The 14,202-nt window shown below is 40.9% G+C and overlaps 1 protein-coding gene across 1 annotated transcript in view; it reads right to left on the minus strand.

Moving 5' to 3' along the window:
- cpne9 (copine family member IX) overlaps positions 1 to 14,202 on the minus strand; it is a gene marked incomplete at both ends in the record, with an annotated part of 70,581 nt that overhangs the window by 21,094 nt on the left and 35,285 nt on the right. Inside the window, one exon of the mRNA XM_080030767.1 lies at positions 3,535 to 3,598. Within this exon, the coding sequence (XP_079886893.1) occupies positions 3,535 to 3,598 (64 nt within the window). The remainder of the gene's footprint in view (positions 1 to 3,534; positions 3,599 to 14,202) is intronic.

The following is a 14,202-nucleotide window of genomic DNA, read 5'->3' on the forward strand; positions in this document are numbered from 1 at the left end:
AGAGCCCTGACGTAACCTAAGGAGGCGTTTGGCTGCTTCGTGGCCACTAACATCGTGGTCGAACACGCGCCTCATCTCCGCCATGAAGAGGGGCGCGTCAGCGCAGACTGGAGTCTGCCTATCCCACAAGGCTGTAGCCCATGAAAGGGCCTTTTCCGAAAGAAGGGATATTATATATGCGACCCGGGCTCGGTCGGTGCTAAACATAGAGGGTCGTAACTCAAAAACTAAACAGCATTGGGTTATAAATCCCTTACACCTCCCTGGATGCCCGTCATAGCGGGCTGGGGTTGCCAGCTTGGTCTCCTGGCCTACAAAAGGGTCATGGGGTGGAACTGGAGGTGCTTGTGCTTGGGTAGGGGTTGGCCCAGGTGGCTGTAAACGGGCCAGTATCTCCCGAAGCATGCAGTCCTGCGAGGCCTGTTGCTCTACAATGGCACGTAGGGTTTGGTCGTGTGAGCCCAACATGGCTCCTTGAGCAGAAATTGCCTGCCTATGGACCTCTAAACTGTCAGCACTAGTGGGGTCCGCTGTGCCCTGCATTGGGCTGCTCATTCTGTGAGGACTGGGGGGAGGGTTAGGGACACAGGTGCGGACCAAAGGGTGTCTTAAAGTTATCCCCGGAGGGATAACCACTAAATCGCTAACGCGAAGAAGGGGAGGGGGAGAAAACAAAAAGCACAAGGCTAGAAAGGGCCACACAGGCTACCTTTTAATATAGAAAAACTAAAGCACAAACTAAACCACCGCTGCCAAGCAGCTGAACGGAAACACACAAGTAAAACAGAAGACTAGAAAAACTTAACACAGAGAGCACTCAGAGACAACCTCTCACTACCTCTTAAGGTGAGATAATGAGCAGCACAGAGCACTGGGATCTCAGGGCATATATCATCTCCTCACACCTGGGTCCAATCAGCCAATCAGTGCCACACACCAGATTGCAGTGAGGGAATCAGTCACCATTCTCACGGAGAACCTTCCGTTTCCTCACACTAACACCATCAGCCTGAATGTCTCATGAATACATAGATTACAGTGATTGCAATCCAGAGTTTTATTTAATTTAAATTACAGACCTTAATAGTGGGAGAAACAGATTGTATTATGGATTTGTCTGTAATATTGTCAGAGAGGCAGAATGAATAGCTTCATACATATGAATGAATGGTTTCACCATTTAATGAGGAACTCTATTATGCCTGCTTCTGTGTTAAGATACTTGGCACTAGAAAAGAATAATGGATATATATATAAATACTGTAGATGGAGATAGACAGAGAGATAGATGGATTGTCCTTAATGAGGCCTTTCAGTTATTGACTTTTGTTGGAAGGCATCATGGAAAACCTCAGCGTGTTATTGGCAGGTTGCCCCACCCTTCCTTCCCCCCCCCCCCCCCCCCCCCCCACACACACACCCAAAGGACTTCTCAACATTTCTGGTGCGTATCTGATACTTTTCAGCGGCAGAACCTCTACGGCAGCGAATGCTGGTCCCTGAAGCCAACCTTGCAGAAGTCTCTAGACGGGTGATACACCAGGATGCTGCGTGCAGTACTTAACATCAGCAAGAGTACACGTGTTACCAACAGTATCCTGTACGAAGGAATACCAAGGGTTAGCGAGAAAGTAGCTTCTAGAAGAATGAGACTGGCGGGACACTGCCAAAGACACCAAGAGCTGCCAGCCAGCAAATTGGTACTATGGGAACCAAATCCTGGTCATCGGTCTCGAGGACGTTTTACACTAACCTACGTGGAAGTACTCAAAAAGGATGCAGGAGCGCAAAGTACCAATGAACTGGCCAGATGTATTGGGAATTGGGATGACTGGAAGCAACGATGGAGGGCTCGTCTGAGGACGACCTAGAGAGACCTCCCTCTCACGGGCAATTCAATGATGGTTAACCTAGGGCTGTGCGATATGCCGATATATATCGTCTGACAAAAAACAAAAACGTCTATCGTTTCATTTTATGCAATATTGTTTATTTCGTTATGTTGCAAATCCCACTCTTTACGACAGAAATTATATATGTAGCTTGCAGTGAAGTTACTGTTAATTAAACCGAAGATTTCCTACAGCGTAACTTCACATTAAAAGCCTTTACCTGGTGAAATGTGAGAAATCAAAGTCAACTTTGACTTTTATTTTGAAGCAGAAACACTTAGCGCTTTCTAGCCCCGCTGCGCTTCCATGACACTACTTCCGCCCAACCGCACCAGGCTTTTCTCGCTTGTGTGATAATCAAAGTTCATTTCGGACACTATCCATCGGTAACAGACCTGTCTGTGTTTGCACACGAGTATTCCATAAAGAGAGTAAGTAATGCACGGCTCGGCTACTCTCTCAGCGGTGAGAAGCTCCTGCGCTCCCTGGGGCGGTCACCCTGTCCTCGGGGTGAATTTACAAGCCATTGCAGCCTCAGCTAAAGAGGATAGCTCCATTAGGCTAATGAGCTAAGCTAAGGAGGAATCCACCAATTCAGTCAATTATGTGCCCTGAAACCCCACACGACCCAAAACTACTCAAATGTCACATTGCAATTTTCTGTTTTGTTATATGGGTAAACACTTTTTTGTTGAGTATTTAATTATGTATATTAAATGTGTATTAATTTAATTTACAGAAAATATGATATATCGTCACATGTATCGTTATCGGGATAAGACATTTCTATAACGGGATTTGAGATTTTGGTCATATCGCCCAGCCCTAGGTTAACCCCATCAAGACAAGCTTTATATTCACATGTTTTTGAAGCCAACACAAATAAACCAAGAATGTTTAATATATTGTTGTGGCAGGGGATTGGCAAAAGTGGAAGAAAAAAATCACTAAATCCATTATTAGATGGCTGTTCATTTTAAACATATTAAGATGACTCTGGGTCAGTATAACACAACATAAAGTACTTTATCAGTGCTGAGCACTTAAAAAAACTTGAGGGTGCAATGCCGCCCTCAATCTACAGTTCATACTAAACTTAATACACGTGGTTATATTTCATGATTTTTTTTTTCAAAAAGTTGGCCCATCATTATATAGTTTGAGTGTATTTGCTATTATATCAACAGATTAAAAGGCAAATAAAAAATGCAGACTATATGAAATTATTCCAGTGACTAATTGGTTGTGTGCATGTTTGAGAGAGAGTGAGTGTGTGTGCACTTGCACACTAGCGTAACAGTGGACTTCAGTGTTGTAACACATTCACCAACAGTGGACTGCCGAGTCAAGAGAAGACATTTTTCAGGTCCCCTCTTTGTAATCCTTTAAATCATGTTAAAAACATTTCTCAAACCCGATGATCAATGTTCTCCACAGTGTGTTCATATATATATATATATATATATATATATATATATATATATATATATATATATATATATATATATATATATATATATATATATATATATGTGTGTGTGTGTGTGTGTGTGTGTGTGTGTGTGTGTGTGTGTGTGTGTGTGTGTGTGTGTGTGTGTGTGTGTGTGTGTGTGTGTGTGTGTGTGTGTGTGTGTGTACTGACCCTGCAGTTACTGAGCTCCTCTGCAGCAAAGATAATGACTCCACACTTCTTCCCCGGAATCCCACTGTGAGTGTCAGAAGAAAGAGAATGATAGATGGAGAGAAGTTTGAGTCGTAGGGTAATTGTAGTATGACCTAAATAATACCAAGCAGATGTCATTTATAGCTTTGGGGCTATGAGCTGATATTGTGATAGGTGACAGCTCAACACACTAATTGTCATATTAACAAGATACAGCTCAGAACTTTCTTCCTAACATAATTTCTAAAATTGGGTGCAACAGTGGACACAGTGAAATCAATTTAACTCTTAATATTTATTTCCCAAATATATTTTTTCACTAAAAAAGACGGGGAACAAACTGTCAGAATCACGCAGCAATGTCCCATGGATCTTAAACACATTTTTGTCTCACTATTCCTAACACATATCAGGCCAGTTATCTACACACACACAGTGGGTTATGCAGTGTGTGCATCTTAAAGTGCTGCAATTTAAATAAAAATGTAGCACCTTGTAAAAGATGGTGATTTAATGAAATTACTATTTCTACTGAAGTAACTTATGTATGATGTGAGTACAAAGTCTCGAGCCAACTAAAATAACCTGGCCACTCTGGAGCTGCAGTTGAGCAGCAGAGGGGTTAAGTAGCTCTCTCTAGGAAACCTTGGATGTGGAAACAATGCAAATTCAAGATTGTTCAACTTCCTGTTCATGTTTATCTTACCAGTCCAGAATCACATACATCACTATGGCAATTAAAATATAGAAGAGGCATAAAGTCAGTATACTGATTTAGTACAGTCAATAACAGATGCATTTATTGTACAGAACCCTTCCATAACACCCTAAGTCTTTTATGTTCTACAACCTTAAAGTTTGTAAAGGTTTTTTCTTCTCCAGACTGAACTGACTGTGCAGAAAGAACAATCAACTGAATCGTCCCTAAAGAGGGAGAAAGTGAACAAAGAAGTTGTGGATGTGTGATGAGTAGACTGAGAAAGGGAAAGGAGGAAAAGATAAGGAGTGTGAGAAAAAAGAGGGCTAACCATCAGGTTGCAAAGCTTGGCAGCTGCTTTGTTATCATTTTCGGAATGACAGGATGATGACAGGGGGTGGAGGAGAGAGAGAGAAAGAAAATGACACATGCGAATGAAGAGAGAGCCTTGGACATACGTGATATTGGCATGTAAACAACATTCAAACTTATTCTAATAACATCTTAATACGTCACAATACTATACATATACAAGGGATTCCATGGGCAACAAAAAACAACCTAGATATACAGATCAGATTCAATGGTGGTTTCATAACACTCTTAAAAGGTGCCACTGAAAATACATTTAACTTACTAACTTTATTCAAATAGTTCTCACTCTCCCTTGTTGCTGCTTACATCTCAACAATCAACGATTCACTTTCCGCTTGACTTCAGCATTTTCTCCATGACCCCCTTGGGCCAATCCTCTCACTGGTGTCACATTTTAAAACTGTCATCTTCCTGCGCTGTCAGTTGTCATTTCGGTTTGATGGATGCAACCCTCCTCTACTTGTCCTCATTCCATTCAGGGCCCAGGTATCCTTCTACCAATCAAAAGTATTTCCCCTTCCCCCCCCCCCCCCCCCCCTTGTGTCTAGACTCCATCACAAGAGTTATTCTGCACAACCCCATGGGGTTTTAAAGCCAGAGACTCTTTATAACGAGTTTTCTTATTCTTTAAATCTGTGATACATTAAGATTTCTCCGGGTTGAAATGAACAATCGTTGTTTTTCAATCACTGGGGTTGGTCTTTGAATAAGAAGTGTTTCCATACGCCAGCACTGATTTAAAAACAGTGTATTGAAACAGCACAACAATAACGTCCATGTCATTGGATATTAGTTTATGTCCTTGGACTCTGTCGCTTTACATCTGTCATCAAGCTTAATTCTAAAGCTCGAGTAACAGAGGAATATTTGAGCCATCTGTGCTTTTGTAAAGTATTTAAAGAGCATCCATTGTTTCCACAGTGACAGCTCCAATGACAGCTAAATTAAATTGCATGGCACCAACTACAATGTGTTTGGACCTTCTTGGCAGCACATATTACCACGTTAAAATAATTTGCAATTCAGTACAGCTTGATTGGAATAGCGTCATTAGCATGAAAGTAAAAAAGCATGACAATGCTCACTTTTGGTAATTATTACTGTCTTTCATAACAGCCCTTGTGCTTTTGTAAGGGGTCCTTTTGTAAAAAAAAATCTGCAAACTTGTGCTGTAGTGGGGCGACTGAGACAAAGAGAGAAGGTAAATCGGCTGTTCACTGAGCTTAAATACTTCAGCTGTGTCCCAGTTCAGTGCCACGATAAAGGAGACTACATAATAACAGCTCCATCAAAGGACATGGCCTAGCTTTATTTAGCTTTGATAATACAGAAAGAGAAGGAGGAGCAAGACAACTGACAGAGGGTGTGAGAAAAGGGAAAGGTAGTGAACATGTAAGGACACATTTCTAAGATATCATCATGAAACTTTTCTAGTTGATTACTATGCAACTGTGGCAATACCTAACTAATAATTTGTAAATGTTCTTGTTTAAAAAATCTAGATGTTGGATGAGGCCAGAGGTATCTCTATCTAGAATCTTTATTTCATTTTCAGAACATATTCAGAGTACACTATTTTTACAGAACAGATTTAGGATACAATATTGTTTTTAATAAATCAAGAAATACTATGAACAAGTCTTAAAAATGATTTTATTTTCATGTAGAAAAGGTCTCATAAATCAGACAATTAACAACATACTGCATGAAGAAATCCTTCCGCAATAACCTTCATAATAGTGCTAATAATAAATATTGAAATGTATTTGATGTTTGTGCTTTAGAAGTTAAGCTTTTACAGATGCAAACCGATAGTTTAGTCAAATGAACACCTTAATGTACATGTAGACCTTTGATTTATACAAGTCTGAAAGAGGACATTTTATGGAAGCAAAATAGACAAAAAAAATCCAAAATTGACCAGTGCTCGAAAACGTTTTTGCCTGCAGTGTCTCACCTTAAGGACTAAAAGGAAAGAGGTATGAGGGAAGAGATAAGGATTATCAAGAGAAAGTAAAATCTAGTGACGGTCTTTAATAATACACTGCCTTCCATAATGTGTTTTAGATCCATCCGATTATATCACTCATGTTCCAGCCAGCTGCAGCAGGCTACTACAGTGAGATTATTAATTGTGAATATCTACTCAGTGTATCTAACCTCACCCCCACCAGAAACTACAACTGCCTCTGGACTCTGGAGTATTTGTCCGAGCCTCGACTGCTCCATTTGACTACAGAATAATAAAGCCATGCTGTTCCCCTGCTAGATATTACAAGTATTAGGCATTGTCCAAAGCATTTGAGAGGCAGCATTTATTTTATGCTCATAGTTAATCATATAGCAGTGCTGAAACTAAAGCTTCTCTCTTAAAATCGCGATCCGATTGCTTGTCCCTAACCTTGGATACACAGAGACATGTCCCCGAACTGACTGCGCGATAGTCTGTACAGTGTAACAGCCGCCTCCCTCGTTAGTTTCAGTCTACAGCCTACAATGCTAATATAACCACCACCTGCGCATAGAAAGCGTTTAATAAAGCCTCTTATTTTTATTAGGAATTATTGAGCTGTTTTGTCGTCACAAAATGAATAAGTACTTCAGCAGATTGTCTGTGATGTGTAGCCACATTGAGTCCACTCGGTGACCATAACGTCACAAAGGCTGCGTGAATGAGGCTTTACTAAATTAGTCCGATGCCGTGTTGCAGAGGTGGGGGTAAGTCACTAATGTGCAAGTCACAAGCAAGTCTCAAGTCATAACCTTCAAGTCTCAAGCAAGTCCAAGTCACTGTGGTGAGAATCAAGCAAGTCACAAGTCAAGTCATTGCTTAGGTCAAGCAAGTCACAAGTCAAGTCATACAAAAATCATCTGATCTAACCCAGTTTCTACATTTAAAAGACCTGCATTCCACATTTCTCTTCTTCATACTGTCATCGACAACATCATCCTTGAACTACAATTGAATTATTCTTGGTCTGACAGAGGTGTCTTCAACTAAAATTGAAATGGGTCCATTTGACAACATTTTCTTACAGCAAAGGTCCGAATCTCATAATGTCTGCATCCAATAGCGACCCCTTATCTATCACATCTGATCAACACCGCACATTTCCTTTTCTTTCAACCACATTTAGGCTACTTTCAATTTACAAGTAGCTTACTTTAAACATGGAAAACAAGAAATATATAACCTATACTTACACAAAACAGACACTTAATGCCCATAATGCATTTAAAATAAAACGAAATAAAATTATCTATGGCAAAAATATCATATCACTTTTTTTTTTAATGGCAGGATCACATTTTGATTTATTCCTAATCATTTGTTTATCATAGGGCCTACTGGGGGGCGAACTGTCGTAACGGGCAGTTTGCTGTGCTGTCGGTGCGGGGGCGGCGGCTGTGAGCTGTCAGAAGAAGCCGGTGAACGTGGAAGGTCGAACTGGTCGAAATCATAACCGCTGTTTAGTCTCACAGAGATGCTTTTATAAAGCCTACAGTCCGTGGATGTAGGGCGCTCGATAAGGAAGCGTGCGTTATCAAGGCAGCAGCGCTGCAGGAAACGCTCGTTACTTTCGTTTTCTTTTACAAGACTTCTCGGGGCCGTTACAACGTGAAAAGGGAAGGGAAGAAGGCGCTACATATTTACTGTGATTGGGTTATAAGCGTGTGGGAGGCTCATGTGAATTATTCTTGGTCTAGCCCATGGACATATAAAGAAAGGTCTAGCCGCCTCCATGACTGCTGCTCCTGTGTTGACCTGCTGACACTGTTTGTCCGCGCAGCACGCTGCGTGCATTGCACTGTAAAATCACCGATCATGTTTCAAAATAAAACATAATTTCTAACGTAATCTAACTTTTAAAAATTCAAGTCATTTCGAGTCTTCTGTCCCAAGTCTAAGTCAAGTCTCAAGTCATGAAGACCAAGTCAAAGTCAAGTCGAGTCTTTTATCAGTGTTAGTCAAGCAAGTCTCAAGTCCTCAAATTTGCGACTCGAGTCTGACTCGAGTCAAGTCATGTGACTCGAGTCCCCCATGTCTGCCGTGTTGTCACTTGACTCAGTTAGTTAAGATGCAGTTTGAGGTTCACGCTGCACACAGCTGCTGCTGGAGCCACCGGGAATTTTTGCTCCACTTGAGAAAAATTGAATATTTGCAGTTTGCATAATCTATTTGAAATTGATATACATTTTTTGATCGTTAAATATCCAGTCCTCATTCAAGTGTACTGTGTAGGTTATGTCACGCAAGAGAAACGATAATAGTCAGCTATCACCTCAACATGAAGGAAAACTCCACCTTGAAATGTCTGTATCTGGCTGTCGGAGGCCAAAGACTGTAGCGGCACATTGACTTTTCTCCTGTCTATTTTTTACTTAACTGTTAGTAAAGATGAATGAATCAATCCTTTCCTTCTTTGGCTAAAATGTGAAAGTGCACAATGATGTGAACAACTCATTTTGTGTTTATAAAATCGCCAGAATGCGAGAAACAGTGTCTTTAAAGCTCAAATTTTTCCTGGGGGGGAACCCCCAGACCACCCTTTTTTTGTGAGCCCCACCTGTTTTTTACACCTAGAAACGCCACTGTTTGCTTCTCATTATTTGAGGCCACAGAGACTTGTTAGAGCCCGAAGTTTTAAGGAGTGTGTAAAATGCTGTGAGCTTGAATGATGTGATGGAAAGAAACAACACCCGGTGCACTGATTTAGAATTCTTGCTTAAAAAATCTTCTACAATACCAAGGTAGAGTACCATCAAACTGAGGCAGCTGCGAGCTATCTCGTTAGCTGTAAACAGCTTGGGGGGGAAATACAACAGAATAAACTGCCATCTCCCATTAATGAGGTGGCATGAAGTCTAGTCTCTTGACAGTACGCTGGGTAATCCTGGGGTCCTTGCTGTCATTTAAAAAATGTCCCAGAGCGTACAGGCCTTTTTCTGTCTGGTTTTGTTTTCTGGGAACGTTCCCAGTAATTTATCTAGCTCAGGCCAGACTCAGCCATCCATGTGGAAGCTTCCTTGTGCAAATGGTCAATTCTCACCTAACAATGCAGAATGGGATATCACTGATTAACTTCTTGGGAGAGGCTTTACAAATATAGGTTTTTCATGTCTCATCTAACATGCCGTATTTGCCACATTATTGCTATTATCATTGTGACCCTAGTCCTACTTATTATTGACTTTTGATTAAAAGAAGCGTTAATATGACTGTGGCGACTGTGGCTCAGGTGGTTAAGTGCGTCGGCCAATGATCAAAGGGTTGGTGGTTCAATCCCTGCCCTGCCACTTGCTTCATGGTTGTTGTGTACTCGGGAACGACACTCTCCTTGCCTCGTGTGGATGTGTATGACTGCTCTATGTTTGAGGTGGTGGTCGGAGGGGCTGTAGACGCTGAATGGCAGCCACGCTTCCGTCAGTCTGTGGCTACTATCGTAGTTTACCACCGTTAACTACCACCACTCTGTGTGAATAAATGGAACCTGGAATCATGTAAAGCACTTTGAGTGCCTAGAAAAGTGTCTGTGTTTGTGTGTGTACTCTCCACACAATCTGTGTACTGAGCACTTCCCAACACTCCACCATCTTTACGATTTTTTCCCAGAGCAGTTTCCACCTCATTATATACATATTGTAAACTGTATAAGTCTGTATAAAGAATGAACTCATATAATGACACTTTGATGATGCACTATGTCTTCGCACAGAACTAGTGGGAGAGAATGAGAGAGCAGGAGAAAGGCGGCGCATGGAAGGTGGGAGACAGCCCAAACCTCCGCTTGCACGATAAGAGTTGTTCACATTTGCATATTTTTCTGTATCTGCTGTCGGTCGACGGAATGAGCATGAAATCCTATTGTGGCTCATAAACACTATGTTGACCTGCAGTCATTACCAAGCTGCAGGTAGAGCAATGATTTTAAGATTATTACAACACTGTCAGACATAATAAAGGGAAACACAGCTCAATATGACAGCCGGCCGTGCTTTGCCGCCGGCTTTAGTGACATTTTAGAATGAGGTGAGGACAGATAAGGTCAGAAGCAACAAGAAGTTGTTATATTCAATACAGCCAACAAGCATCTGTCACCACATAAATGAGCCTGCAACACAGACAGCTCATTTATGCTTGAGGGGCCAATGCGATATTTAAATAGATTTATTGGTACAAATTACATTCATTAGTGCGCCTACACGTACTGTACATGAACTTTGCACGTCTTTTATGATTTATACACAGGTTCTGCAAGCTCTCTAAGAGTTCATTTGTTATTGTTAGTTGAAGTCTGGCCGTATGGAGAAGTAACAGTAATGACTGTATGTTTCCATGCAATGATAATGCCTATACGATTGCTGTTTCCACCATCCTTGTGATGTTTGTTTATTGCTGTCATTAAATTTGGATTTTTAGTTGTTAATAGTATTGCAGAACAAATTAAATAGTTAATACTGTCATTTAAGAACAACCAGAACCTGGAGAAAAATGTATAATGATAAAACATTTGCTGTTTTTGTAGCAAAAGCTGTGATCAAGCTCTCCAAAACATCTTAGCCAAAAAAACTACATCTTTCCACTCCAAATCTTCTGTTGTTTCAACAGTGTTGCTGAAAGATTAGAGGTGCAGCCTGCATCCGTGACTGTCACACAACAACATTGTCACATTATTTGCCAAGATGCTCAAAGCTGGCAAGCATAAAACTAGCTCTAATCTAATTTCCACTCGCTCAAACAGAGCCAATTGCAAACATATCTTTGGTTTACGAGATAGAACTGAACTCAAACATGTCTTGTATTTTGACACGGAGGAACTATACTGTTAAATCACATTTGCAGCAGGGGGCGAGTTTAAATGTCATATACTCTGTTTGACTTTGGGGCCGATAAGGTTTAACATTCCGGCCAGATGAGACATGAACAGCCACACCAGATGGCAGGTGAGCTTTCAGTATAGGACACAAACCACAGGGGACAGACAATGACGACGAATGTGAATGGGGGTGTCTGTGAGGAAGAGAGATAAGTAATAAGGAAGAAAGAGAGCGAGAGAGACACAGCTCGAGTTGTATTGTAAAGATTGGAATTGTAATAAAAAAAAATTACTTTGAACTACTCTGACATAAAGAAAATAATGATCATTCGCAACACCTTGTTAGCTGAGCTGTTGCAATATCTTTAAAATATCTTTAAAAAAAAGTTAAGACATCTTTCTTTCACTATCTGAAACACCTAATGCCAACTGACAACTACATCCTCCTTAATAAATATACAGCAAATGCTAATTGATAACCATGATCAGCAGGTATGCTTACTACAGTGAAGAGCTATAAAAGCAAACCTGCCAATCCATCATGTAGATTCAGATACAACTTTGACCTGCTTGTAGTGCTACGGGTCAAGTCATGGAATCACCATAGTATACTGTGGTTGACTGGTTTTCCTCTCTCCACCATGAATCTGCTTTTACAGACTGATTTTTCATCCATATAGCCATAATGCTATCATGGTTAGAAAACAAACAGTGTCATTGCTTTATAACACATGTCTAATACTTTGATAGAGCATATATCAATATATAACTATACCCTGGATAGCTCTACAATACAAGGAAATGGACATCTGTCTTAATAAAACAATCTGTTGACATCTGGTCATGGCTTAATTCAATGGATGGGTGAATGTGGTAAGATATGTAAAGCGCTTTGGGGCTGAGAAAATCGGCTAGAAAAGCGCTATATAAGTCAAGTCCATTTACCATTTTTAATTCAGCAGAAGCCACTTTTTCTAACAATGCGTACCTTCCTGTCTGTCCTCCTATAGTGCATTGCAACAGAATACCACAGTGTACGCTCACGTCTCCTCCACTGGCAGTAGCTCATTAGCAGTGAAATAACACTGCCTGCAATCTGTCAATGTTTGCTACCTCTCATGGAGCAGAAATACCAGATTTCTTTGGGTGACTGACAATTTTCCCCCCCCGAAATTCAGTTTGCATTAGTAAAGTATACTTTATGTGTGTTGGTCTTTGTCCATGTGACAGAGCAGAAGGCATCCCACCAACTGCTCCCAATTACACACCCTTCCCCTTATGAATTGACCAATGTCTCACAACGAAATCCAGACAGATCTAATTTTCATGACACGGTGTTTGCCGTCATACACCCAGCGACATAACAATCCATGCGATAGCTTTTTTAGGTCACTGTCCGCCTCATCAATCTACATCTGGGCACCTGGCAGCGCGTGGAATACTTAATGGAGCTGCCTCATTTTCCAGTTTTCATTGTCAAATGGGTGATTTGTCTTGATTTTTGCTTCCTTGTCAACCACCAAGTGACGTTGATGTTGTTAGTTAAAAAGTTATAGATTGTTTATACATCTGCTATGTGTGCCAAATATGTATTCCATTTAAAAAATAAAAAGTCTGCTATGGTATGCAGTCATACTATATGGGTGTACATGTAATACATCCTGCTGAGCTCCCCATATATTTTTTTCAAAAGGGTGCCTTTTGGATCATTGCTATACTTGTACCGCCTCGGCTAATAGCCCCCATTGGTTACCATGGAAACACACAGGTAAGAGGAAAGAGTGCCTGGTTCGCCACGCAGCATGAAGCCCGTTTCTAAAACTAGTGTTGACCTATAAAAACATACACCCACCAACATGTGGAGGCTACCAGGACCATATACTGTATGTGTTGGACTTTTTGTGTGTGCAAGCAAACACTCATTGAGTGAAACGATAGGCACAGACAGCTCCTCTGCTGCACAGTGTATGGAATCCCCTCTTTGATTTGTACAGTAGATATTGCTGAAGACCCCTCTTGGCAACTTCTTCAAAAGAGCCCATTTCAAGTAACATGACACAATGCATTACACATTTTTGTACGTGTGCAATTTCTGTATTGAGTTTTTGTATTTTTAAAAAGACCAAAAATAGAGGTCCACACTTGGTCAATGTAGACCAATAGTCCACTGTTAGCATGGTAGGAATGTGTGTGTGCGTGTGTGTGTATGTGTGTGTGTCTTACAAGTTGCTCCACAATTTGTCGAATCTAACTGACAGCAGTACATATATGTACATAGGATTCAGTTGGTCAAGTAACTCACTAACACCTATCTTCCTGTCCCTCTTTAAGGAAATGTATTCTAACCATCATCTATCCTCCTTCATTCAATCGCACCTCCCTTCATTTCTTCATTTTATTTTTGACCTCTCTTTTGCACCTTGTCATTCTCTTTCGCACACACTCCTGTTTTCTTCCTATCTCTACACCTTTACCTTCCTTCATCCCTCCATCCTCTTTTGTTTTTTTTATCCCCCTAGGCTTTGCTTGTGTCAGATCTATCGGCCGCTCCAGACGTCTGTCTATTCCCTGCAGGCAGCCCGTCAGAGAGTCAGACCATATGGGAGGAATAGTGATTGTGCTCCGCAGGTCGGTCTCTTATTGCTTCCTTTCCCTCTTTTCATTTTTAACCTTTTCCCCCGAAACACTTTTTGTATATATACAGTATGTTCCCCTCGGTTCCTTTCTTTTTCCTTCTTGTTAAATCTTTCAGGACGT

The sequence above is a fragment of the Ammodytes marinus genome (genome assembly GCF_949987685.1).
Source record: "Ammodytes marinus genome assembly, chromosome: 7".
NCBI classification, from domain to species: domain Eukaryota; kingdom Metazoa; phylum Chordata; class Actinopteri; order Uranoscopiformes; family Ammodytidae; genus Ammodytes; species Ammodytes marinus.